The sequence below is a fragment of the Caenorhabditis remanei genome, chromosome IV (assembly GCF_010183535.1).
Source record: "Caenorhabditis remanei strain PX506 chromosome IV, whole genome shotgun sequence".
Classification (NCBI taxonomy): Eukaryota; Metazoa; Nematoda; class Chromadorea; order Rhabditida; family Rhabditidae; genus Caenorhabditis; species Caenorhabditis remanei.
This window is the reverse complement of record NC_071331.1, coordinates 5,344,433-5,370,558: the sequence shown is the minus strand read 5'-3', so window position 1 is coordinate 5,370,558 and position 26,126 is coordinate 5,344,433. Positions and strand designations below refer to the sequence as shown.

The window sequence follows — 26,126 nt, the reverse complement described above, 5'->3', positions numbered from 1 at the left end:
TCCCGGAACTCGTCGGTTTCCACGGAGTTGAGCTTCCGTGGGAATAAGAAGTCATCACCTCGCCTCCCGTCGATCAATTTTAAGTCGACTAAGGATGCTCTTCGTGGTGCAATTGCTCAATCCCTCGATGCTGCCTCGAAGGCTCTGGGGGAGTTGCGGAATCTTCGTGACGATCATCAAGCTGGTGAAGTGGATTGCTCCCTCGTTGATTATCTTCGAAAGAAGATGTTAGCCCTTCTGATGATGTTGGACGGCGATGAATATTTCCTCGGTCTCTTGGATAATGTTCAGCTGCTGCTATCCGAGAAGGAACGGTCTGCTCTTCGCAAAGGAGTGCTTGATTTATCATCTCGCTGTCCTCGTGAAGATATGGTGTCCGGTCTGAGACTCGGCGTCACGGAATTGGAGACTATGTTAACTACTCGTAGCTATCCGTATTCGGCTGAGGTTCCAGTCATTCATTTGGCTGATATATGCAAGAATATATCTACGTCACCTCGTGAAAATGGCGAGCATGCAGACGACTATAAGTCCGAGCACCTCCCCATTTTCTTGTCAAGCTCTGAGTCTTCGGATTCAGATCATGATATAGCCGATGCGTCGAAAGAAACGGTGGAAGACACTGTCACTAAACAGGTTGGCATCAAAGCGGTTCCGTCCGCTTTAGGTGAAGAGAGTCGTTCGGCCCTTGGTCCGATTCAACCCTCGATCCCTCAAACAAACGGAAACAAACGTGGATGTGCCTTGTCTTTCCCACAAGAATTCGATTCTACTGGATTCAGCAGATCGGTCGTTCCCCGCGGAGCACACCCCGGCCTCAGTTCATTTCTGAAACCGGAGATTACGGTTTGCCCGGTATGCTCCAACGGGCATGACATCCTCGACTGCAACAGTCCAAAACGTTCGTTGTATTGTGCGAAGTACGACCTGTGCATTATTTGCACGTCTGATTCCCATAATACATTCGGATGTCCATTGCGAATTCCGGAGATATCAGAGATTGCAGCGAATGTCTCTCAGCAGGCAGGAGCTGACGTCAATGACCGTTTTGAATCTCCAAAAACTCGAATTAGTGGTATCACTCATAATCATCATGATCCTCCTCGGAAAGAAAGCATACACTCCGTATTTGAGAATCGTGTAGAAGTCCCTCGCTTTCATCATAGTAATCTCAATGGTTACGACGACGAAGGCGGGCGACCCTACGATCCTCGTGACGACCGCATTGGAAAGGGCGATCATCGCCGTCACCTGTCGTTTTACGATTTGGAGACCGTGCTCCCCCAATTCAACGCAGATCCGATCAAGTACAGCAGGTTTGCGTATTCTTTCCACAAGATGGTCTTGATGAATCCCTCGCTTGACGACACTTTGAAGTTTACACTCCTGGAGAAAAAGCTCGTAGGAAAAGCAAAGCGCTTTCTGATCGATCTGAATGACCCTCGTGCCGCCTTAGAAGCTACCTTGGTAGCTCTCTCAGCCGAGTTCGAGAATAATTATTCAGCGATTAACGCAGCCCTTTCGCAGTTCCGCCAGCTAACTTTCCACGAGTCGGACTTCCAACGCGCCTCTCTTGAGCTTCATGATTGCAAAGCGCTAATTATGAAGCTTCGAGAACAAGGCGAAGATGTTTCTTCACAAGCGTTCGTCCGACAACTTGTCGAAAAGCTACCGGGAAAAGTGATTAGACGTTTGAAACCGCTATATTCAAACAATCATACATTGACGGTCGAACAGGTCTTCGAGACTTACTCTGAATATCTCAGAGTCAAGAGTTTCGCGGATCGCTTCCGCCCGTCAGTGAGTAGGAATAGCTCGGAGTACCCTGACGAATCAGTAATGATTATGATGGAAGTTCCGCCTAATCCTCCACCTCGTAAATCTGGTAAAAAGAACCAGAAGCCTCTAGTTTCTTCGGTTGTTGGACCGGCATCAGCTCGCCCGGAAATTTCAAATGATGGCCGAGCTATCGCCGCACCGACTATTCCGTCGAAAGGATTGGGTCGTCGACCAGCTCATCATCGCTCGAAGGCATCGATGAAAAAGTCTGGCGTAAATCCTAATCCAGCCACGTTTTTTCGTGGCCCCCTCGGGGGCTCGCAATAAACTTGGAAACATTGGTCCCTCGGGACCGCACAAGGTGTTGGATAGCCTCCCGTCGCTCGGTATATCGTTGTACCCTGTCCCCCACACTCTTGTCGATAAGAGCTCGGGCGATATCTCTTCCTTGCCGTTTTTTGTCCTTCGTACTTCGGAGGGGAAATTCGTTCTTGCCCTAGCGGACACCGGCGCTTCAATCTCAGTTTTATCTCAAAATTGTGCGAAACGTCTAGGTCTCTCCTCTACGGCATACAGAACAACGGCAATCAAGGGTGTAGGGAAGACGATCACCGAAAGACTGAGCATCTATCAAATATCTTTTGCAACAACTGGTATACCTGTTGAAGTTTCCGTGTCTGGAATCTCTCGTTTTCCCGAGTTTAAGTTCTTCTGTCCTCGACTTGGAGCGATAGATAATAACTTTCTTCGTGATCTGCAAATCGACCCCCGAACCATGTCGAGAGACCGGTCCTTCAATGGCCGTCCCCTCGATATGATCATCGGGAACGATATGCTAGCCCACGTTTTGGGAAATTCGAATAGAGTCCTCCTTCCTTCGGGAAGGTACGTGGAAATTTCTCCATTTGGTCCGATTATTTTTCCAGCTCCTCGAGTGCTCCAGTTCCCGTCTCGGATTGTTACCCAAGCAAGCTCTCCCCATCTCACCGCGGACAATCTTTCTCGTATTGCCCCCTCGAAAGTTCCAACCGATATCATCACCACCGACCTCGCACAATCTCGTCTCAATGTGAAATCCGGCCCCCTTCATGTCGTCTCAAGTAATCTCAATGATGTCCGAAGCTCACTTCAAGTCGCCTTCAACTCATGGATTCACCCTCATCTTGGCCCGGATATGAATCTTCAACTCGGAAGTAGTGGCAGCACTTCCGCTCATGTCGTCAATCCACAAGGAACGTGCAACCTCGTGCAAAATGGTCTAGGAATCTCTCATCGCGGAACATCGAGTGGACAGTATGGAAGAGAAACTCCCCGGTTTCTGACGGAGGCTTGCGAAGGTACCTCAATCCCCCGACTGGAACCTCGGAAAACTCAGGATAATGGTAAGCTGATGGTCCCTCGATGCCTCGGAATTCATTGTTTCAATGATACCGAGCTCATCCCGGAGCCAAAAGGACGGATGGTGAAATTTTCTCACGTCTCGACGGCACTTCAATGGGTTAACCATTCGTTGAAGAACAGCGACGAAGGAAAGAGATTATCGAAAGTCAAAGTACAGGGTCTTAGCGAAACGTTGGTTAAAGCAGATTCGATCTGTCCGGACTTGGATGTTGGTCGTTCTGGCACATCCATCGGAGGGATGAAGATTCCGTTCGCCCCGGATTCAGATGCTTGTCGTTCAGACGCATCTGGAGATGGCGCTAAGCGGGAAGTCCCAACTTTGGACGCTAGTCGATCAGGCGCATCCAATATAAGGATAGGACTAAAGTCATCTGGTCCCGGGATAATCTCCGATAGTGGTTCCCCTCGAAATGCTAATTCTTTGGCCTTCGACGGTACACCTCGCCCGGATACCCCTCGGCCACTCGAATCAGATACGGACTTGGATGTTGGTCGTTCTGGCACACCCAAAGAAGGGATGAAAATTCCGTCCGCCCCGGATTCAGATGCTGGTCGTTCAGGCACATCTGGAGATGGCGCAGATCGGAAAGTCCCGACTTTGGACGCTGGTCGATCAGGTGCATCCAATATAATGGATGACTTAACGAAGCCATCAGGTCCCGCGATCTCTCATGGTGATGATGGACCCCCAGACACTGTTAATCAGAGTCCAGGTGTCAGTTATCCAATGGTGTCTGCTCGTCCTGACGGCGTTGATCTTGCGAAAGCTCGATTATCCAGTCACCGTGTCCGGCCTTCCAACCCTCGCATACCGAAAGCCAAGCTTGCATGTTATGCCTGCATAACGCAAACAGCCGGGCCTCAGACCCCCCGGAGTGTTGACAGTCTCCTGGTCCCCGAATCAGGTTCCTGTCCCACTCCAAACTAAAAAGTAATTTGTATCACTAAATTATTCTAATTTAGTTTATACTTATTACGTATTTTACTTTCTGTTAATTAACTCCCTTCTTCCCTGTCCCTTTAACCCCATTTCAGGCGGAAGTAATATTCCACAATTCAAGTTGCCGCCATTTAGTCGTGTCTGCGTCTCTCCAGTCAAAGGCGCACGCTGTTTCCGACGTCCGCTGGTCTCGCCACGCGCACACCTGCTAAACGACTGTGACCGTACTCGACCGACTCCCCTCGCTTGGCCTAAAGCCATTAATAATTCAGTGTTGTTTGTTCTCTCTTTAAGAGTTGTTATTATTGTGTTTTGTAAGAGAAGTTGTTAGAGAGCGTCTTGTAGTCCCTCGAGAGCCCCCGATACGTGTATCGGGCGCTTGCAGAGCCACTACTATATTCCCTCGATAACCCTTTTCCCTTTAATCCTTATTGTATTGTAAAAGGCAGAACCGAATAGGTTTTTAATGCAGTTCCTCGCGGGACATGCTTTTTCCCTATAATAAATGGTTCTTGTAAATACTTGAGTTATCAGCACATCGGGCGCTTCCATAAAACCACTGAACCACCCTATTGGAAGTATAAATTGGGCTCATGTTCCCACCCTACTCGGCACATTACCGGCGGCCTTCTGGAGACAGAAGGGGTGGCCACAATGTCATTCTAAAACAATCATTGTGTAAATTTCGCTTGAAATAATTGTTTCATCTGGTGAATATATCAGTTTTAGAGTAAATCGCAAGTTCTGAAGACGAGTTAGCAAGTTTCTGTAGGTGTAATCAATAAGTTGTTGGAAACTGTTGCAACGGTTAGAAAATTTACTAGAATGAGAAGCAAAAAGCATAAAAGTAAGAACCCGTTTCAAATTGCAAAAACAATTCCACATTAGATACGTTCTAGTGTCTACAGTCTAGTAACTTTTAGAGCATTTCCACGTAATTCCAAATAATTTGAAACAGAAACATTTGTAAACCGGAAAAAAATTACAGGTCTTCGAGCTGTGATTCGACGTTTCCAGTTTTTTCATCTAGTACAAAAAAATCTACAGTATAGCACAATATTATCAAATAGGTTTGTAGAGTGTTCTCTTTGGATCTTTGAGCAGAAATAAAAGGTTTTTTGACAGATAAAATGACGAAGACAGTTATTTTTGAAATTGGCGAAACAGTTTGTGGGTCTCGCGTTATTCATGTTCTACGTTTATTGTCTGTATTCAAAACTCCGAGCCTTCACCGAGAAGCAGAAACAGTATGTTACTGAAAACAAATTCGAAAAAAATCGAACTATTGCGTTATCATGCTTTTCTATTGCATTTGCAAGTCTCGTTCGATGTGCAGATATCAGTTTTGTAACTGACGCGACCACAAAAATAATAAAAATATGGATCATCTAAGAATTCGAATTTTGTAACCCAACTGAAACTCTGAAGACATTGCGATGTTCAAAAAAGACATTGCGATGTTCAAAGTATTCAGCTATTGTTGTAATCGTGCTAAAATTCAACTCAATAAAGATATAGCGTAGCAGAAACATTGAGTGTTTGTTTTCTTATGGATAGTTTAATTTGGGTTTGTAAGAGAAATGTGGCAGAGCACTATTTGAAAAAGTAAAAATTCTACCGACTTTCCTGCTTTATATTGATTTACTAATTTTTAGAACATTTCCACATGATTCCAAACACTGCGTTTGTAAACCGAAAGAAAATCACTAGTCTTCGTGCAAAGATTCGACTTTTGGAATTTTTCAATCTAGTTTGAACAAAATTCTACAGTAATCGTCTTAGGAGACCGTGAAATTGAATCTAATCGTGCGAAAAATCAACTCAATAGAGTCATTGCAGAACAGAAACATTGAGTGTTTGTTTTCTTTTATTTTAGATTTTTCTTTTATTTTAGATCTGTTTCTCAGTGAAAGTATAGTTTTTATTCTAAAATGAATAATCAGTATGAGTGCCTGAAGTTGATCTTGAAATCACACTCGATGTTATAGTCAATTTCGGTTGAAATAATTGTTTCGCCTGGTGAATACATCGGGTTTAAAATGAATCACAAATTCGGAAGACCTGTGTAGGTGTAATCAAAAATTTGGTGGAATCTGTCGCCACGGCCAAGAAAATTTCTAGAGAGAAATTGAAAAACTTTTTTAACTCACATTTTCAATTTATTCAAACAAAATGTTAATATCGTATTTTGAAAAATTACTATTGCGTTATCATGCTTTTCTTAGTATATATTCTGATCTCATAACAGAACTAAAATTAATTATTTAATAGTCATTAGCGCCTAGACCCGTACTAAAACAAATCCCCAAACAAGAAGAAAAAATAGCATTTTTAATTATTCAGTTTTGATCCGGACCCATGAAGAAGTGATTGCGTCTATTGGAATCCAGGAAGACATTATAAATACCACAGGCTACACGATTAGGACCATCGTTCAGACATTCGAAAGAGAGCTGGAAGAATGAAATGGTAGAACACTACAAAGAAACGAATTCCGTAAAAACTGTATTAGAGCGACATGCCGCTCTATTTTTCAAACAGGTTTCTGTTGTCGTTCTATTAGAGGCTGTCGGTTTTTTTTTCGAACAAAGTTCTTAAAGTCAGTCAGGTTCGATTTATGCGAATAAAAGTAAAATCAGAAGAAAAAACATGAAAAATTAATGAAAAAACAACGAAAATACCCAAAAACAGGGTGTCGGTCTATTAGAGGCTGTCGGTCAATTAGAGGCTGTCGCTCTATTTTTCGAAGCTTAATTCTGCTGTCGTTCTATTAGAGGTGTCGTTCTATTAAAGGTGTCGCTCGAATACAGTTTTTACGGTATCTTAGATTTTCATCACCTTTTGGAATCCATGACGATGACACCAGTTACACATCTGGAGACAACCGTTGAGGCATTCAGAGAAGTCTAGGAATTGAAAAATCTAACATTTCATTAACACTGAAGCAATGATGTGAAACTTACAAATGTTTCGAAACTGAAAAAAAATTTGATGTAGGAATTTGAAAACAGAGCGGGAAGTTAGAAAACTTTAGATATATGTAGATGTTTTAATAGTTTGATAAAACTTTGGTTTCTTAAATTTCATTCATGTTTTTAAAAAGTACTGTTACATTTGTTATATTTTTCAAAATAAATTTCTAACAGACCAATAATGTAGCATCATTTTGTAGTTGACACATTTTTGGTAAGGACACTCCCTGGGAAGTTACGTATCGACAAAGTAATTTCTTCCTTAAATCCACCAATTTCAGTGCAAAATAGTGCGATTTTTGAGCTGTCATCTTAAAATGACCATAACTCTTTAGGGAGAGCCCGTACAAAAAAGTTGTCAACTACAAAAATGGATTTCTAGTCTTGATCTGTTTGATCCCATCAAAATTTATTTTGTTGGGCAGATAGTTTTACTACGACACACTCTCAACGTTGGGAACTTTCTACTAAAAAAGGCAAAATATGATAACTTTTTGGCCAGTTCTTCTGTTTCGTTTCCGACCTCATTCATAATAATAAATAATTATTTATTAGTCATTAGCGCCTAGACCCGTACTAAAACAAATCCCCAAACAAATCTAAAAATAGCATTATTAATTATTCAGTTTTGATCGGTTCCCTTGAAAAAATGATGACATCTATTGGAATCCACGAAGATGTCATCAATACCGCAGGCTCCACGATCAGGACCATCATTCAAACATTCGAAGGAGAGCTGAATAATATATTTTTATAATTTAGTTCCACTTAGCTCCACTCACCGTTTGAGTATTCGCTGGACACGTGACAGTCTTTCTCAACCAACTTTTGTGTCCTCTATACAATCCCTGTTCAGTTTCCAACGGACAATAACGGTCACAACAGATTCTTAACCGTAATCCACGTGTCCCCTCGAAAAGTCTTAAACGGATTTTAGTAGAAGTTGGGGACAGAATAAGGGGGATTGATAGAATTCCAGCCTGTTGGGGTTCCAAGAAAACTGCGGCGAAGTGAAGATTTCGGGAGGAGTAGGTGGCTGGAAAATTTGAAATTTATATAATATTCCAAACCCTTTTAACTCACGTCCAATATCAATCTGTTTCTGTCGATCCGCACGTCTTCCAGCCCAAATACTCCATGCTCTGAAGGTATACGGTAGCAAGTCGTCTGCAATATTTGAGGGCTCCGCGAGCAAGTCATCAGTCAGTTGCGGCAGGCTTGGTGATCGTTTTTGACGGTGGGTTCGGCGGGATTTTGAGAAACGGAAACGTGTGGTCTCGTCGTGAGAGGACTCGTAGTTGCAAAGGTCGGCTGGAAAATTCATCCGTAATAAATACCAACGTGAGATTAACTAAATACTTGTTAAATGAAACTGTGATCTACAGTACCGTGCAGTAAGATATACAATTTTGTATTTTTCAGTTGAAAATTACCAACTTTGAGAGGATGTTAGGGTGCGGCGCTAGAATTGGCTGGGGTGCCTGCAGCGCTAGAATCGGCTGGGGTGCCTGCGGCGCTAGAATCGGTTGGGGTGCCTGCGGCGCTAGAATCGTCTGGGGCGCCTGCTGCGCTAGAATCGGCTGGGGTGCCTGCGGCGCTATAATCGGCTGGGGTGACTGCGGCGCAAGAATCGGTTGAGGTGCCTGCGGCGCTAGAATCGGCTGGGGTGCCTGCGGCGATATTTTGTACTGAAATGGGACGATTTCAGGGAGAAATGACTTTATCGATATGTAACTTGCTAGGGAGTGCTTGTACAGAAAAGTAGTCAACAACAAAAATGAAGGTCTACTTTTGTTCTGTATGGCTCATACATCATTTATTTTGTGGGACAATCAGTGATACTGTAACATCCTCTCAAAGTTGGACAATTTCAACTGAAAAAGGCCAAATTTCGTATTTTACAGGACTGTACGGTACGTTATAACATTAAAAATTCTACTGTTACAACTATTCCATATTGTTGAAGTGCTAGTTCTCATTTTAGTCTTTGAGTCATAGTGAATTCACTTACCTTTCTCGAAATCACACTGCACCTGACTGCAAATCTTTTCCTCCTCCTCAGCGGGTCTGAAAATACACAATTTTTCAAATTTCCTGATACAACTTCTCCCCAAAAACCCGAACGTTAATTACAATATTAGTTCAGAAAATTTCATAAATTAAAAAATCGGTCACCTGCTCTCCGCGAGGCGAATTTCTTTCTGAGCTCTACTGTAAGTCATTTTAGTGCTATAGAATCCTACACTTCAAAAAAAACTTACAGTTTGATGATGTCTTCATGGAGCATGTCGATGAGTTCATGTACTGTTTCACTCTCGTCATTCGATGCTCCTGGAGGAGCGAGGGGTTTGGAGGCGGTGAGATGATGGGCGGCACGGGCACGTTGGGGTGATGGGCGGCCTGGATAAATTTTGAAAAATTTAAATGTTTCGGTTTCAAGGATGAGGTTTAGGTAGTGAATTTTTTTAAAGAGTGGTACGTCAGAGGAAATAAACGCTATAAATCGCGGAATTCAACGCAAGTGCAGCAGGGAATTGTGGGCGGAGCTAAAACTGCAAGCAGCGCAAATGAAATCCCAGCTGATTTTTTGACGAGAAACATTGAATTTCAAGATAAGTTTGTTTTTTTCGGTTTTTTTTTTGAAAATTTTCAATTTTTCATTGAAATGTAAAAATTTTTTTGATTATTTTTCAGATTTTGATTTAATTCACTAATAATAACTCACCTAAAACCTTCGGGCTCATCGTTGGCGGTGCTACTGGTAGAGGTCTTTGGTGAACTGCCACTGCAACAGGTTGACGGCCAAATTGGTCATTTTGAGCAATGAATGGAACGGATAGGACAGGCTGAAACCAAAATTTCATGAAATTTCAGAAATTTCAAAAATCATGCTTACCTCCACAATCTCCGCGGTCTCTTGAAGGTGTCCAGCTTTTTTGTTAACCTCAATAAAATTATTTCTGATCTCCACATCTTCTGGCTCGATAACTTCGAATTTCTTCGGTGTCTTGCTCTTCTTATGTAGTTTTCTTTTCATCATAGACCATCCCTTTTTGGAGCCCGCAGATTTTGCGTTGAGCACTTGTTGGACAGCGGAGGAGAGCTCGGATAAGTCGCTGGCAGCAGAGAATGGGGATGGAGTGTGCGGGCGGAAGTTGGCTGGAAAAATTTTGAATTTGGGTATTTTGGGATAATTTCGACAAAAAATTTACTTTTCTGCAATAAATCCAATGCGTAATTCTCCATTTTCTCCGCAATCTTCTTCTGCTCATTGAGCAAATCAAATAAAAGAGCTCTCGATTCGGCGAGCGACAGCAAAATCTCAACTTTAGCTATAAGTTTCCGTTTCTCTTCCAGGTCAAGTTCGAGTTGGGCAATCTGAAATTCGATTATTCTGCATAGGAATTAGAAAATAATCTTACATCATTCTCCTGGTGTTCCGTGAGATCCGACGCTTTCTGTATCACCGATGCCACGTCAGCGAGACCCAGGGAGTGAGTCATTTTTTGGATTTGTGGGAGGCTCTGGAATCAAAAGACAATATAAAATCAATAAGAAAACAGCAGTGGGGAAATAAATCTGATGAAAAAGAGGATGAGAAACAGCAACTTCTCTATGTCTGCGTCTCTTCCTGCGTCCGCCTCACACCACCTTTATGTCAACCCCTACTACCCTCTTTTCTCGCCGCGTTCGTGGTGTAATGGTCAGCATGGATGCCTTCCAAGCATTCGACGGGGGTTCGATTCCCCCCGAACGCAGATTCATATTTTGTTTTTTTTTCAACTAACCAAAGTATGCGCATACACTTGTGAGCATCTCTGCGAACTCTTGGCTCTTCCATTATCATTCAGTTTTGATATCTTGTTGATTTCCTCGTCGATTATTCGGACATCTCGGATTTGCTGAAAAAATAATTTAATTTTTAATTTTTAAGGTTACACATTTTTGATGGATCTACCTGCTCAAACTCTTTCTGGTACTCCCGGCGAGCCTTGTTCATGAATCCGCGGTCCCTAAAACGTAAGATTAGGGTAAGAAAATGTGCTCCACTGATAAATGTTAGTAAACTCTTAGTTTCCGCCTACTTCTCAACTCCCCACGCCGGCAACTCCGTATCCACGCTGATCACCGGCTCCGCGAGCCCATGTGGTCCGATCGGAAGTACAGTAGTCCTCTGCTGATACGGGTTCCCAAGTTGTGTCATTTTCACAGTCTCGGAGCTCAACGCGGACGGGAACATTGGTGGTTTATAGGCTCTCTCATTTATAGTTTTCAGTTTTGTTCCAAAAATTCCCACTGGATTTCTTGAGGTGGGCATATGGATTGGTGCTCGGGTGACTGGTTTAGGGTCATCAAGGACTTGGATGTTTTGGGAAACCGGAACGTTTGCTACTTGCTCGGCGGATGCAAATGAGCCTAGCGCACTTGAAGCTCCAGTGTCCTCCACGGAGCTTCCGTCTTCATTAAAAAGCTTTCAACTTGCTCGACAAGCGTTGGGAACTTGACTCCAGGTTTTTGAGGTTGAGCGGCAGGTGGGAGTGTAGGTCCGATAGGTTGAGAGAATCCAGGTGGTGAGCGCCCGATTCCAAATGAGGGGGCGGAGTCAGAGTCGATAATTTGCTCCTCTAAAGTTGAAGGCAATCCTGATGGTCCTTGAGGTCCTTGCGGTTCCGATGAGCCAGGCGGTGATCCGAAAATGTCATCAGTTGGAAAACTTGGGGCGGAGTTTCCAAAAGCTCCTAACTTTGATCCAGACGAGCCAGGCGGGCTTCCAAATCCTCCAAACTCCGATTCCGTTGGTCCAGAAGAACTTGGCAGGGTGCCAAAAGCCTTAGCTCTTGCCTTTTGAGATCCTGGCGGGCTGCCAAAAAGATCAGATCCAGGGGATGAGTCCACTGGTGGAGCAGGGGTCATATCCGCTGGTGAAGCAGGTGGCGCAGCGGCAACTTCCTCGAAACTTGGTGCCTTCCCGATTCCAAAAGATTCAGGAACTTTCAATGCCGCTTCTGAAGACTTTTCCTGACTGAATGTTTCCTCCACGTAGTCCTCATTTTGCTCGATTCCACGTGGAGTTGTTGTTATTCCGGATTCAGTGATCTCATCAATTTCTTCATCACCGACGAATTCGGATTCCTCGATTTCAGAATTCTCTTCTAGTTCGGATTCTGTGTTTTCTGCGTCAGAATCTGAATCTGATGGCAAATCCTCTGCCAGAGTCATGTCTTCATCCTCTTTCTCCACTTCCTCCAAATTCTGAATCTCCTCACTTCGAAACGGCTCCGGTGTCGTTGGTCTCATTGGGTGTACTGTAGTGTCTCCAGAATCCTCCTCAGTTTTCGCGCCAAAAAATGGGATCTTCACTTGATCTGGGTAGCGGAACAGGTTGGTGGCCGGTTGTGCGTCTGGGTGGGATCCGGATGAGTGGAATGAAGACGTGGGGAGAATGTGGAGTGGTAGGGAGGTGGTGGGGGATTCAGAAGTCGTGGTAGGCGGCGTGACACGTGTGGTGGTGTCAAATGGGTCATTAGCAGTGTCCAAGGAGTCCATAGTTGGTGCTGGGTGTCTCCATGGGGTGGCAACTTTGGGGAATGGAGCGGGTGGGCGGCCTCCGAAGGTGGATAGCAGAGATTTGGAATTGTCCTCTGATGCAAGTGGTACCTGAGCAACTTGAGTCACAGTAGGTATTACTGGTGGAGCCTCTGTCGCCGCTGGCACCACCTGGGACATGGCTGGAGCACTCTGAGCTGTCGCACCGCTATTCACACCCGCCATAATTTGCGTTCCATCCATTGTAGAGGGTCCCGGATGGTCTTGTGGAACAACATTCCCTGCTGGACGGTGTCTTGGGCGTGGCACATTGAGCATGGTGAGTTCTGGGACTTGTTGATTCCGAGCTACAGTATCCAAGGTTACTGTACTGACGCCGGCGGCTACTGCAGGTCTAGGTGGAGGTGACTGGTCCATTTTGATAGTTGTGATTGTGGCATCCATTTGTTGCTGTGTGACCGGTTTTGTCGTGGTACTGGTGGTGGTAGTGGTGGAGGAAGATGGTCCAATGATCTCGAATAGCGATGGCTGATTGATTTTCTGGTCTTTTTGAGATAACTCTTTTGCTCCAATACTTCCAAAAGCTTCCCGAATCGCCGTCTGGATTTGATCCAACTGGCTTACTGTAGTTGTCGTGGAGACCGGGGACGTGGATGACGTCACAGAAATATCCATAAACGATTCATCGTCAAATTCGCTATCAGACGAAATGTCTTGAAACTTTTCAGGCGCCTCGAATACATCTACATCGATTACTTGCACTTCAGATGACGTTGCGGATGTGGTAGTTGGAGGCGTGGTGGAGCTGAAAAGTAGTTATGGTTAGTACTTAGTACACAACGTGTCAGCAAACGCGCTCTAATTCAAATTTTCAAAGTAAGAATTCCCCTCACCTGGCCATCTGTATGACACGATTCTTCTCCTCCATCATCCGCTGCCATTTTTCTTTCAAACTTCGATACGTCCGCTGCACTTCAATCAAGTCCTCCATGAACTTGTCGGGCTTTTTGTTATTCAACGCCGACATTTCCGTATTTTTCGGAGAGAGTTCTAAAAGTACACTTGACTTAGTTATTGTTATTAAAAGATCAGAAGGGGACGACGCGCGAAACCTTCTTCGCGCAAAAGGTCACTTATGTCAAAAACAAAAAAGAATATACGTTCGGGGGGAATCGAACCCCCGTCGAATGCTTGGAAGGCATCCATGCTGACCATTACACCACGAACGCGCTGGGAGATAGAGGGGAAGGAGGAAAATATAAAGGAGGGGGAAGCGAGCGGCGGCATGAGGGGGATGCTTGTTTGCGGAGGAAGGGGGAAAGTGCGCTCTAATGCTAATTTTAGCTTTTTCGGTTGATTTTTTGATTATTTTCGCATTTTTTAATTTGAAAACACTCACCTTTCACAGAATTGCTTTCCAACAAGAATTTCTCAATATCATTTCCAGTTTCAGCGGAGGTTTTCGATGATCCACGTGCATAGTTTATGAAATCTGGAATTCCACAGCTACAGTATACTCCAAGTGAGAAGAAAAACTTACAATAGGATATGAGTAATTTGAATATCTGCATTATTGTATTGCTTATTAGGCCAAATCCATGAATCGAAAGATTTTCTGGTAGGAAAAATGTGTGCCCTGGAAAAAGCCAAAAAATTATTTTTCCCAGGGGAAAAGTGAAACGATTTCCCGTAAAATTAAAGGATTACGAGTGACCTGAAGAGGCGCGATTCGGAATTCCCTTTCGAGGAAAAATATCTCGCATCTCCCATTCTCGGGGGTGTGTGGGCGTGGCTTACGGAAGTGAAAGTGACGGTAACTTTCTCAAAAAACGGGGGAAACATCCCGGATCGACGGAATATTTTCGCCTATTTTTCGCGCCTTTTTTCTTTTTTTTTTTCTACGCCCAGACGGGACACAATAATCTCATTATTTGGGTGGGTGCTTATCTGATCGGGGACATCATTACAGGTGTTTTTTGAACGAAGAAAAGTGAAAATCAACCTTTCATTTTCATGTTTTGTTGGGATTTTAAAATTAGATTTTCATGTAGGATGAACTGGAATTGTTCTGGAATTTCGCGTGTGAAAAAAGTAAAAATGAAAAAAAAACAAAAATGAATATGCGTTCGGGGGGAATCGAACCCCCGTCGAATGCTTGGAAGGCATCCATGCTGACCATTACACCACGAACGCGGCATAAAAGGGTAGTAGAGGTATTGATAAGAGGGGAAGTGATAAGAAAAGGATGCGGCGTGTATTGAATTTTTCTTCTTTTATGGATGAGAAATACAGTTTCAAAATGATCATGAATTCAAAGAGTGTCTCATAGCTGATTACGGGGTCCATTATTGTTCCTGAAATTAAAAAATAAAAGATACCTATATTAATAAGGGTATTCACGCCCGGAAAAAGTTTTTTCCTGACTAATTTTCCGGAAAAAAACGGCGAAAAATAAACAATTTTTTTCGGTAAATGAAATATCATCAAAGTATCATTAATATGACAGTTTTCACCGCTTCAAAACTTCTTGAAACAGATAAAAACACTTACTTTCCAATCAGACCAGTTTTTTGTATGGGATAAATATGCCTAGAAAGTTTCATACTACTTACAGCACGCAGTATGAATCCGTCATATTCATTGGAGTCTGATCATAAATTATGACATTTTTTGGCTAAAAACCGTTCTGATGAAGGTTTTTACTAAATTTTTTTCAAGTAAAGGAATTTTTCTGCTGCAATTAAAAGCAAAACATATGTACAATAATCATTTGATACTATCAATTCCAGTGATCTCTCTTCCACGTCCTACTCTATCTTTACTATTTTCTATTTTTTCAGGAAACACCATAAACTGTTACAAAAAGTTCACAAATATCAGATACACTTTTGCGTGACCGATTTTTATTTGAATCTGATAGGTTTTCTGAATTTTGGTTGGGGGAAGTGATAAGAAGAGGGTGGCGGCTTGTATTGGAGATTTCGTCTTTTATGGATGAGAAATACAATCTCATCTCAAAATTATCATGAATTCAAAAAGTGTTGAATCATGATCAATGCAAGGGTCCCTTTATTGTCCCTGAAGATTTTTTTTTCAAAAATTATTAAAACGTCATTATCTAAAATACACTCGAGATGTTTATTAATTTGGCAGCTTTTACCGCTTCAAAACTTCTTGAAACAGATAGAAAATTTTAAATTTCCAATAATCGAATTGAAGCTATATGCAGGTTTTTATATGGGATAGATATGCCTGCAAAGTTTCATACGACTTACAGCACACAAGTCTGAATCTGTCATATTTATTGATGTCTATTTATTACAAAACTGAAGATTTTTTTGGCTGAAAACCATACTCAAAAGTCTTTTGACAACTCTGGAAAAATTTATAAAGAAAAACGTTTTTGACTAATAAAAGTTTACTGTTTCAAAATAATCTTTTTCGTTTTGTACATTTGTATTGATTCAATAGATCCTTTCCCGTAACTACATTGCAATCTTTTAGAATTTTCTGAAGCAGAATGAAATTAAAAGCAAAACATACAATGATTATTTAATACCACATCTGCCTCATCTTCACTTTTTTCTTTTTTCAGGAAACTTGATAAATTGTTTCAAAAAGTTCACAAATCCCAGATGCAGTTTTGAGTGACCGATTTATGTATGCGAACTGATAGTTTTTCTGAATTTTGACTTGTAGAACCAATTTTTAATTCACAGTTCCGGTTTTGGCCGTAATTATCGGTTCATGTAGTTTGAAAACCGGAAAAACGAAGTCGGAAGTGATAAGAACACGGGGCGGAGTGTATTGGATTTTTCTTATTTTACGGACGAGAGATACAGTTTCAAAATTATCATATAAAGAGCTGTTGCCTCGTGGCTAATACTATGATTGCGTGTATCGCTCCTATAATGTTTTTTTTAAATAAAACTCCATTATTGAAAAGTTAATGCATCACTAGGATTATTAATGTAACAGCTTTTACCGCTTCAAAACTTCTTGAAACTGATAGAAAAATGTTACTTTCCAATCATTTAATCGAATATTTAGTTTTTGTATGGGAAAACTCTGAAAAGAATAACTCCGGTTTTGGCCGCAACTAATGGTTTGTGTAGTTTGAAAATCGAAAAGGAAGCATGGTTAATTTTAAGGCACGATTTTTATTCCTAAATAGTGTTCTTTTTTAATTTCGCTAAAACTTATCCGTATCATTGCTTCAACAGCTTTCACCGCTTCATAACTTCTTGAAACGGGTTGAAAAATTTAATTTTCCAATCAATTTTGAACCCTTTTTTGTATAGGAAAACCCTGGAAAATTTCGTACGACTTACAGCGCGCAAATCCGAGTCTTTCTAATAACTTAAAACATTTTTTGGCTGAAAAGTTTCTCAAAAAGTTTTTTCTCATTTTTTACAACCGACTACCTTTTGACAACTCTGGAAATTCAAAAGATAAAAAAAAGTTTTTGACTAATAGAAGTCAACTGTTTCAAGATAACATTTTTTATTTTGTACATTTGTATTAATTCAATAAATCTTTTCTCAGTTTTCTTCCAAAAAAAAAATATTAAAATGCAATTTTTTCAGAATTTTCTGATGCAGAATGAAATTAAAAGCAAAATATACAATGATTATTTAATACCACATCTGCCTCATCTTCACTGTTTTCTTTTTTCAGGAAACTTGATCAAAAAGTGTTTTTTTCTCAATTTTTCAACTGACTTTTTGACAACTCTGGAAATTCATAAGATGCAAAAAAAAAACGTTTTTAAATAAATGAAGTTTACTGTTTCAAGATTACTGCTATTATTTTGAACATTTGCAATAATTCAATGGGGCTTTTCTCATTTTTCGTGCCAAATGCTGAAAAAATTGATCTTGAACTTTGTTGTAGAAAAATCAGAATTTTCTGCTGCAAAATAAAATTAACAAAGATTATTTGATAAATTGCCCTCACGCGAGCTTTTCCAATTGCTTCACTATTTTTTTCAAGAAACGTGATAAACTGTTTCAAAAAGTTTACAAATCTATATAAAGTTTTAGGTGAACGATTTGTCCTTCGATAAAAATTTCTGAATTTTGGCTCGTTGAAACCATTTTTAGTTCATAACTCCGGTTTTGGCCGCAACAAACGGTTTTTGTAGTTTGAAAATCGAAAAGGAGTGATGGGGGGCAGTGATTTTATAAGACTTTTCTCGATTTTTGGATGAGAGAAATACAGTTTCAAAATTATCATGAATTCAAAGAGTGTTGCCGCATGGTTAATTTTAAGGCGCAATTTTTATTCCTAAAAGGTCATTTTTTTCAAATTTCGCTAAAACGTATCCGTATCATTAATTCGACAGCTTTCACCGCTTCAAACTTTTTTGAAACAGATGAAACAATTTAACTTTCCAATAATTGAATCGAATCTGTATGCAGTTTTTTGCATGGGATAGATACTATGCCTGCAAAGTTTCATACTACTTACAGCACGCAAATCTGAATCTTTCTTATTTATTGATGTCTCTTTTAACATAACTGAAAACGTTTTAGGATTTTTGACTAATAAAAGTTTACCGTTTCAAGATAGCCTTTTTCATTTTGTACATTCGTATTAATTCAATGGAGCTCTGGGTATCGTACATAAATCCTTTCTTGCCAAATGCCGCAAATATCCATAATGAACTTGATTCCAAATCAGAATTTTCTGCTGCAGAATGAAATTAAAAGCATTAAAAGCAAACACAGGGATTATTTGATCTAGATATACCAATTGTCTCCAGTGGCCTATTTCACGTGTTGCTCCATCCAAACCAACTTTTCTTTTTTCAGGAAACAGGATTAACTGTTTCAAAAAGTGCGCACATTTCTGATACAGTTTTGAGTGGTTAATTTGTACAGAAAATTTTATAATCCGATAGTTTATCTGAATTTTGTCTAACCCATCACAGTTTTGATACTGATCGCAGCTATCAGTTTTTAACCAAAATTAAACATTTCAAACACTTTTGCCAAATAATAAGACTTTCCTGGATCAGAAAAAATCTCCACTAACTTTTCATTTCTCAGAAAACTTGATAAACTGTTTCAAAAAGTGTACAAATATCAGTTACTTTTTTTCGATAATCGCACGATTTTATTGAATCATTAATCCGGGTTCACGCTTTTTTCATAGGGTAATAAAATTGAGTAGAAACAATGTCGTAACAGTCAACCGTAACCGTAACAACCGTAACAGTTAACAGTCATCAAATTGATAACAACATAACCCAATAACTTCTGAATGCTATGATCCTGGCTAATAAACTACGAACGCGGAGAACATCAAGGTTGGGAAATTCCGGGCCGGGCCGACAGAAAAATTTTCCTCAGCCCGGCTCCCGTAGAAATTTGATATTTTTTGAAAAAATTTTGATTTTTTTTTGAGAAAAAGTCGAATCATATTTTTCAGTAGCCTGCTTCTCAATGGAACCTAAAAACTGCCCTGCTGTTTCATAGCTTATTGAAACGGATAGAAAATATCGCATTCTACTTTTCTCGGATATTCCAAACTTTACTTTACTAAATATTATATTGTATGTTTCAAGCTGGAGTCATAGTGAACGGGAATCGTATCTTTTAGTTCTTTTAGTTTGACAGTGAACGAGTCTTGTGAAAAATAATGTATTTTAATGAGCCGTATATCTCTGGAAAGCGCCCGTAGAAAAACATTGTCAACTACAAAAATAAAGCTCTAGACTAGATCTATCTACCATAACAAAAATGAGATTTTTAAGGCAATTTTCGGCACAGTGGCACGCTCTTCAAGTTTTCTTTCAACTGTTTCAACACAATTCTTATTTGATGTGTTACTTTAATAATGAAATCTGTTTCAGCGATAGTATATTTTCGAGCATAGTTGATACTTGTATTAATCTTCGGTTGAGAGAACATGCAATAAATTGTGAAAAAAAAACTTTTACTGTAGTTACTAATATAATTCCCCATGTCTGCTGAACTCTTTCCCTGGCTTTTTGCTAAACGTTTGCAGTTGGAATAGAGGTTTTCAAAAAAATTAACAAATGTTTCGAAGATTTGGATACCGATGTTTTGAAATTATAACAATGTATACTGTTTCGTTCTATCTATAGGAGACGTACAGACCAATTAATCTGATACCATGTTTTACTGATTTTGCGAAAAATAGGACTTTTATTCGTTTTTTGCACACGGCTATTGGTATTATTGAAAGGAATGATTGAGTTCTTCAAATATTCAACCACTTTCATTGATCACTGGAAACTGGAACTTTTTTTTCGAATACCGATAAAAGCGGAAGATCATAGTAGTTTTAAAGTCAGACATTATTCCTGGAATGATCCATATAACAACATTAATAAAAAATAAGATAGTTTGAAGCAATATCCATCAAAAATTGTATGGTTGAATACGATTTTCTACAAGAAGTAGTAATGGTAGTGAAATATCAAACATTTTGTTAAAAGACTCGTGAAACATTAATAATTTTGATAGTTTCCAATATGCTTGTTACAAAATCAAACCAAATTTTAATGTTTCAGTTTCTCATCAAAGGCATAATTAACAACACAGATTCATTTAGAATCTCGAACTCAACTTGGTGCAGTAGTGTATTATGAATAAGCATAATTTTTGCATGAATTTTCTGAAATAGTGGTATTTTCGAACGACTTGATTTCTTTTTCTCTTATCGGGGAAAAAAATGAATATCAAGTCCCGGTCCGATGTTCCGCTACAGCAATTGCAAGATTATTTTATTCATATTCATAAAGTGAAAATTAATTATTAGTGTAACAGAACACTTTGAAAAGTACATTCATCTAATTATGTCTAATTTAGTACTGATTCAGTCTGATGAAGCGCACTAATTTTTCTTCCGTTTTTGTTCGGAAATGCCTTTTGACCGTTCATGGAGTAATTATTGATTATAGAAATAAATTCTAGTCGTCGTCAGTGTCACAGCTTGCTTTATACTGATATCTGAATGAGAATAGAACTTATTACAAGGATTACATCAAAAAAGAGAATATTCCTGAAAGTAAAAAATGCAAAAGAAACTGTAATTTTTTTTAAATTCCGATTTATATTCGCTTTTCTTAAATGTTGAGCTTCATTTCGGATATAAAAAAATGTTTCTGTGAGACAAGATATGAGTCCTGAAAATATTGCAATTGTTAGGTTCTTAAGAAAATTCCTGAAAAGTGTTTTAAAAAGGGATTAACACTGTCATCGTGTGTAGTGTCTTCCCTTGGTAAACGTGAGATAATATTTTTTATGGTACAACCATAATTTTTGATTGAAAGTTTGAATGTAAACCAATGCACTCAAAGCGCTTTGGAAAAACTAAAAAACGCGCAGGCAAAGACCAAAAACAAAAAAGGTAATCAAAAAAATAGGAATACTGTTTCAAGAAGTAGCATTCTAAAATGCATCTTACTATTATATAATCGTTTAAATTTGTACTGGATAATACTGCAAAACTGTTTACCATAATTTCAAAATGTTTTTTGTTGACTCCCCATATATAATTTTCAATTTACGTCTAACCTTTTTCTAAATAAGGAAATCATCCGTCCATTTTTAAAGCCTCGCCATAGCAAGCAGGAAGAGAGATATGCACATGTATTCTACCCTTAAATGCTTGAATAATAGATGTTTCGTTCAACTGCTGGTTTTCACAGTTTATTCTAACACAAAATTTTTACATTGCTATCTTTTTGGAGTCTTTACGTTAAGTTCATATTCCTGGAGTGAAATAGTTACAACATTTTTAAATACTTTTGAAACAGTTCCATTTTCTGTGAAATCAAGAGCAAAATATCAAGGAGACGAACGAAAGCAAGTTACTATGAGTAGTTGAATACATAGTTTTATTATTTTAAAAGCTAATGAAAAAAAGTTATGATTTTCGAACAATCATTTGTTTCTCTCGCACCGCATATCATTTTTATTTATTTAAATACCAGGACCTTGATACTTATTGTGCAAGTTCTTTCAAAGTTTTTATTTTACAATAGACTTCCAGTCTCCAATTGACCGGTAGTCTCTGAGAAACCGGCAAGTGAGCATAAAGTTGGAAAATATAGAAATCCACTGTTCTAACAATCTATTATTGTGAAAGGCAGTAAGAAGCGAGATTGCTTGAACGATTCTGTTATTTCAATAAGTGAGATATCGCAACATTCCAAATAGGAAATTTTTATAACTGGCAAGAAACAATTTGGGGCTTTTTTTCAAAGCGCCACGTAACAGTGAGAAGTATATTTTGTGGAAAGTTGAACAACTTTTCAGGAAAACTTGATTTAAATCAATAATTATGTCACAAAGTTTAAATTTATGTTATCAAACACATAATGTTTCATTACCATTGTATGTGAGCGAACGCAATTTGTGAGTATTATTGCATTGTATTTATTTAGATATCAGGAAATCATATTTAGTGAGCATATAATCGCATCCCCTCAAAATATAAATGTTCTGAAAAAGAGCGAAATATCAGTACTGATTCAGACTTTGCATAGAAGTAGTGAACTGGGTTTTTGGTATTCCGTTTCTTCCTAGATAAATGAGGAAATATCAATATTGATCTTCATTCGTATCCAATTAAACTCGATTTTGCTAATACGGAAGGATAATATGCTAATACAAATGTGCTAATACAAATTATGCTAATACAAATGTAATTTTTAGTGATTGGGAATAGATGACAATCTTGAAACATGTTTTAAAATTAAAGTTTTCAAAGTTAACATTGTTAGCATTTTTTCAAATATTTTGTCTCTCTGTTCTTATGTCTTCAACTGACTGAATTCCAGAGTTGTCCGGAGTTCCGGGTTTTTTGGTCATTCCGGTTCCGGATTCCGGATTCCGGAAATGGAAAAATGTCATTCCGTACAACTCTGCTGGATAAGTGTTTCTTTTGTTTTTCAATAAACTTTCATGTTGTTCGTTATCAACAGTGCTCTCAATTGTTATTGTCACCGAGAAGGGCTCTAATGCACGGCCTCCTGCAGAGGCCCTCTCAAAGTACTGTGCGCAATGCATTGAGAGGGCCTCCGCTGGAGGCCGTGCTAATGCGGTCCATGAGATTTCCTGCTTCAGAACCACATTTTGCTTGAATGTGAATGTGACGATATTCAATTTCAAAAGTTTTCGATTGTTTCGATAAAAGTGCTGCCCCAAACGATGGTTAAATCACTAACCATATAAAAAATGTACGGAAACAGTATACATATGATTCACTCCAATGCTGAAGAAAAATGTAAGTTTTCTGATTTAGACTCCACTCGGGTATTAGTTGCATTTCTTCTCTCAAGTAAATAAAAATAAACAACTGAATGTTGTTACTGACATCAGCCAAGTTAGTGTTTTTCCTGCAAATCAATCTTTCTGTGCTCAAAAGTCACGCTTTCTTGCGATAACCTCATGTTTCATGTTTCAACGATGTTTGTTGGTGGCCCAATGAATTAATTTTTGTTAGTACTACATTCAGCGATTACGAAATAACGCATGTAAAAATATCTCAGTAATTTGGTTATTAAAATGAAACATTGTATGAAAATTATGAGACGACTAAAAACATTGTTATGAAACAGTAATTGTGTGAGTATAAAACTTTGTTATTTAGATCTGCTGTTTCAGGAACTACATTTACTCACCAGCTAGCTCAGACTGCAATGATTGTTTTACGTTAATTTTTATTAATTTGATGTGGACCAAGGCTGTCGCACGGCCGGCCGCGGCCGGCCGCGGCCCTCGGCTTTCAGGGCCGTCGCGGCCGCGGATTAACCAAATGGGCTGAATTTTTGCATATCGACTAATCTTTTGGTCCTCTACAAGGCCGCCTGAAGAAGCGAAAATTTTCCATGGCTGGGAACTGAGATATAAAATCGCCCCACGGCCTTTTTGACAGCCTTGATGTGGACTACATGATACACTGGCAATTTTGAATAGAAAACGTTTCATTTGTCTTGGTTTATAAATTAAAAAGTACTAAATGATAATTCTTTCTTAAAAATAGGTAAAATAAGTTGATTTCGATTTAAAAAAAACTGCTCACAGGCTTTTCGCAAGCAAACTAGTCACAAAGTGACCAAATAAATTTGTTTTTTGTAATGTTGAGTTTTCATGTAAAGCTTGAAACCGATGAAACATGATCCATCTTATAGTTAGAAGTTTTCAGTGTCAGTCAGTATTTATTATTTGTTATTTCAATAAAAAAATGGTAAAACCGAGCACTTTTCTCAAAAAAACAAAAAGAAGAAATCTATATATTTTATGATTTTTCTCTTTTGAGTGTTTCTTCAAATTTTCTGTTTTGCAACAAGCTTAAATAAAAGCAGTCGCTCATAATAGTAGTCACAATCAAAATGTTAGTTTTTTGCTGAAATTGTATTTTAACACTATTTTCAATAATTCTTTTCATTTTACGTTTCTTTATAATTGTAATCAAGTTCTGACTTTTGCAAAAAATATGTTCTCTGGTTCAAACAAGTCTTATGAATAGGTTATCTTTTAATAAAATGTTTTGTTCATAAAAATAATTGTGCTGTACGGTCAAAAAAGAGTTTAGAACACAAACGACGACCACCTTCGCAAAATTTTTTCTATTTCCATGGTTATTTATTCAGTTATACCACTAACCCTGTTTGTTCGTTTGTTCACACAATTGATAGAAGAAGATATAAACATTCCTCGATTAATCCAATAGACACCGGTTATCAGTTAATATTCTGTCAATTAGCCAGAATGTAGAAGAGTAACATTTTCTGAAAACCTTGCCATTTTTTAATCTTCCTTTAGAAACAGAGAAATTGCACTATTTGCCCATTTAGGTACAAGTAGTGTAGCAAATTAAAAAGATACCGTGTCCACTGGCGTAAGATGTGTTGTTTTTGTGACGGTGTTTGCGTAATCAAACTAATGCCGGTGGAGGGAGAAGGTCCTTTTTCCATAGAACCTTTCTCTCCAATGTTTATTGATTGTTTAAACATGAACTCTAATACTTTTCGAATTGAAAAAATGTTTTAAAACTCACCAAAATTAGAAAATGATTGTGCGAAAAATTTACTGTGTTATGTATTTGTTAAAATTTTTAATTAAATCATATAATTGTTACGTCAACAACTGATTCAACCTTAGCTTATCTAAAAATGTGTTTCAAATGCATTATTTTAAGAAGTCATTTAAAACTCATTGTTTATTCTATTATGTATACCATAATTGATTGATTTAATTAAAAATCAATTCAGAAGTGTTTTCCTATGATGCATGTTTTCGAAAGTTTGCTGATTTGCGATAAAAGTTACAGTTTTTAAAAGATTTTGTTCCAGAAATCATCCCTTTTAACAGAATCATACCGAATTTTAGAAAATTTCTTGCTCATATCCGGTCTGAAAAAATGATTTTTCAGTTTACATTTATTCATGAGAGTAAAATCAAATTCTGAGGTTGTTGTAAACAAAATTCTATGATTCAAACAAGTGTTATTATCAGGACCCTTTTTGACTAAATGTTTTGTAAAAATAAGCTAATGTGTTATATGTTTTGTTGAATACGAAACCTAAGAAATTGAATGAAAAATGTTTTGATTTTGTGGAAATTGAGCAAATTTATGAGCTCTCGAAGTTCGAAGACAACACTTGAAAAAAGACATTTCGGAAAAGACCTATTTTCGCAAATACCAAGTTTCATCAACAAAAAAAAGTTGAATAATGTTTCAGATTTACATAATTAACCTATTGATTATATCATAAATTGATATTGTTATCATAGTTTATCAGCTCAAATAATTGGCTAACTTAAAATAATTGGATTACATCTTAGCTTTTCAACATTTTCTGAAAGCTGTGCTATTTTTTAATCTTCTTATCGAAACAGCGTTATTATACAGTACTGGCAATAAAGAATGTGACACTTGCAGTTTTTAGTTGAAAATAGTCAACTTTGTGACTGTGACACGGCCTCCCTAATAGTCTCTCAATATTGATTGTTTATGAAGTGTATAGATCAAAAATAGAGCTTCATTTCTGTGGTTGACAACTTTTTTGTACGGGAGCAACCTAAAAAGTTACAGGCAGTCTATGTAAATAGATCAAAAATTTCTCCTTTTAGAACTGAAAAAAGGCAAAAATTGCGCGAAATTTCTTTGTCACAGTCACAAAGTTGACCATTTTCAACTAAAAACTGCACGTGTCGCAGTCTTTAATTGAAAAACTTAAGTTTTAGAATTAGTCATGCAAGAAAATGTCTTTGAAAAAAACTGTGAAAAACCTTCTTCTTCTTAAAGTTCTTTTTTCAAAATTATGTTCGGTATTGTTTTTTCAATTGTGGTTAAAAAATTTGGACTTGAAACAAAGTTACTAACGCCGGTGTTGAAAAATCATACTTGTTTTAGTAAGAAAACAATAGAAAGTAGCTTTTTCTTAAATTTCGGTCCACTTTTTCAAAGAAACTTAAAATTTGTTTCACCGACTCCTATTTCGAATA

The 26,126-nt window shown here is 38.6% G+C and overlaps 3 protein-coding genes across 3 annotated transcripts; all 3 read right to left on the bottom strand.

Moving 5' to 3' along the window:
* Positions 1–993: 993 nt before the first annotated feature.
* On the bottom strand, positions 994–4,010 carry GCK72_012483 (uncharacterized protein; the record flags this gene model as incomplete). Its single annotated transcript, XM_053729150.1, has 3 exons — positions 994–1,386; positions 3,352–3,746; positions 3,929–4,010. The coding sequence occupies 3 exons, from the start codon at positions 4,008–4,010 to the stop codon at positions 994–996; spliced, it is 870 nt and encodes a 289-aa protein (XP_053583922.1).
* Positions 4,011–7,714: 3,704 nt separating this feature from the next.
* On the bottom strand, positions 7,715–11,410 carry GCK72_012482 (uncharacterized protein; the record flags this gene model as incomplete). The annotated part of the gene is made up of 13 exons (XM_053729149.1): positions 7,715–7,828; positions 7,875–8,128; positions 8,176–8,403; positions 9,104–9,159; positions 9,268–9,303; positions 9,354–9,492; positions 9,818–9,938; positions 9,989–10,251; positions 10,305–10,470; positions 10,515–10,616; positions 10,881–10,994; positions 11,051–11,105; positions 11,178–11,410. The coding sequence occupies 13 exons, from the start codon at positions 11,408–11,410 to the stop codon at positions 7,715–7,717; spliced, it is 1,881 nt and encodes a 626-aa protein (XP_053583921.1).
* A 98-nt stretch (positions 11,411–11,508) lies between these two features.
* GCK72_012481 (uncharacterized protein) lies at positions 11,509–14,210 on the bottom strand (the record flags this gene model as incomplete). The annotated part of the gene is made up of 4 exons (XM_003092875.2): positions 11,509–13,444; positions 13,533–13,689; positions 14,039–14,131; positions 14,180–14,210. 4 exons carry the CDS (start codon positions 14,208–14,210, stop codon positions 11,509–11,511), a joined length of 2,217 nt encoding a protein of 738 aa, XP_003092923.2.
* Positions 14,211–26,126: the final 11,916 nt, after the last annotated feature.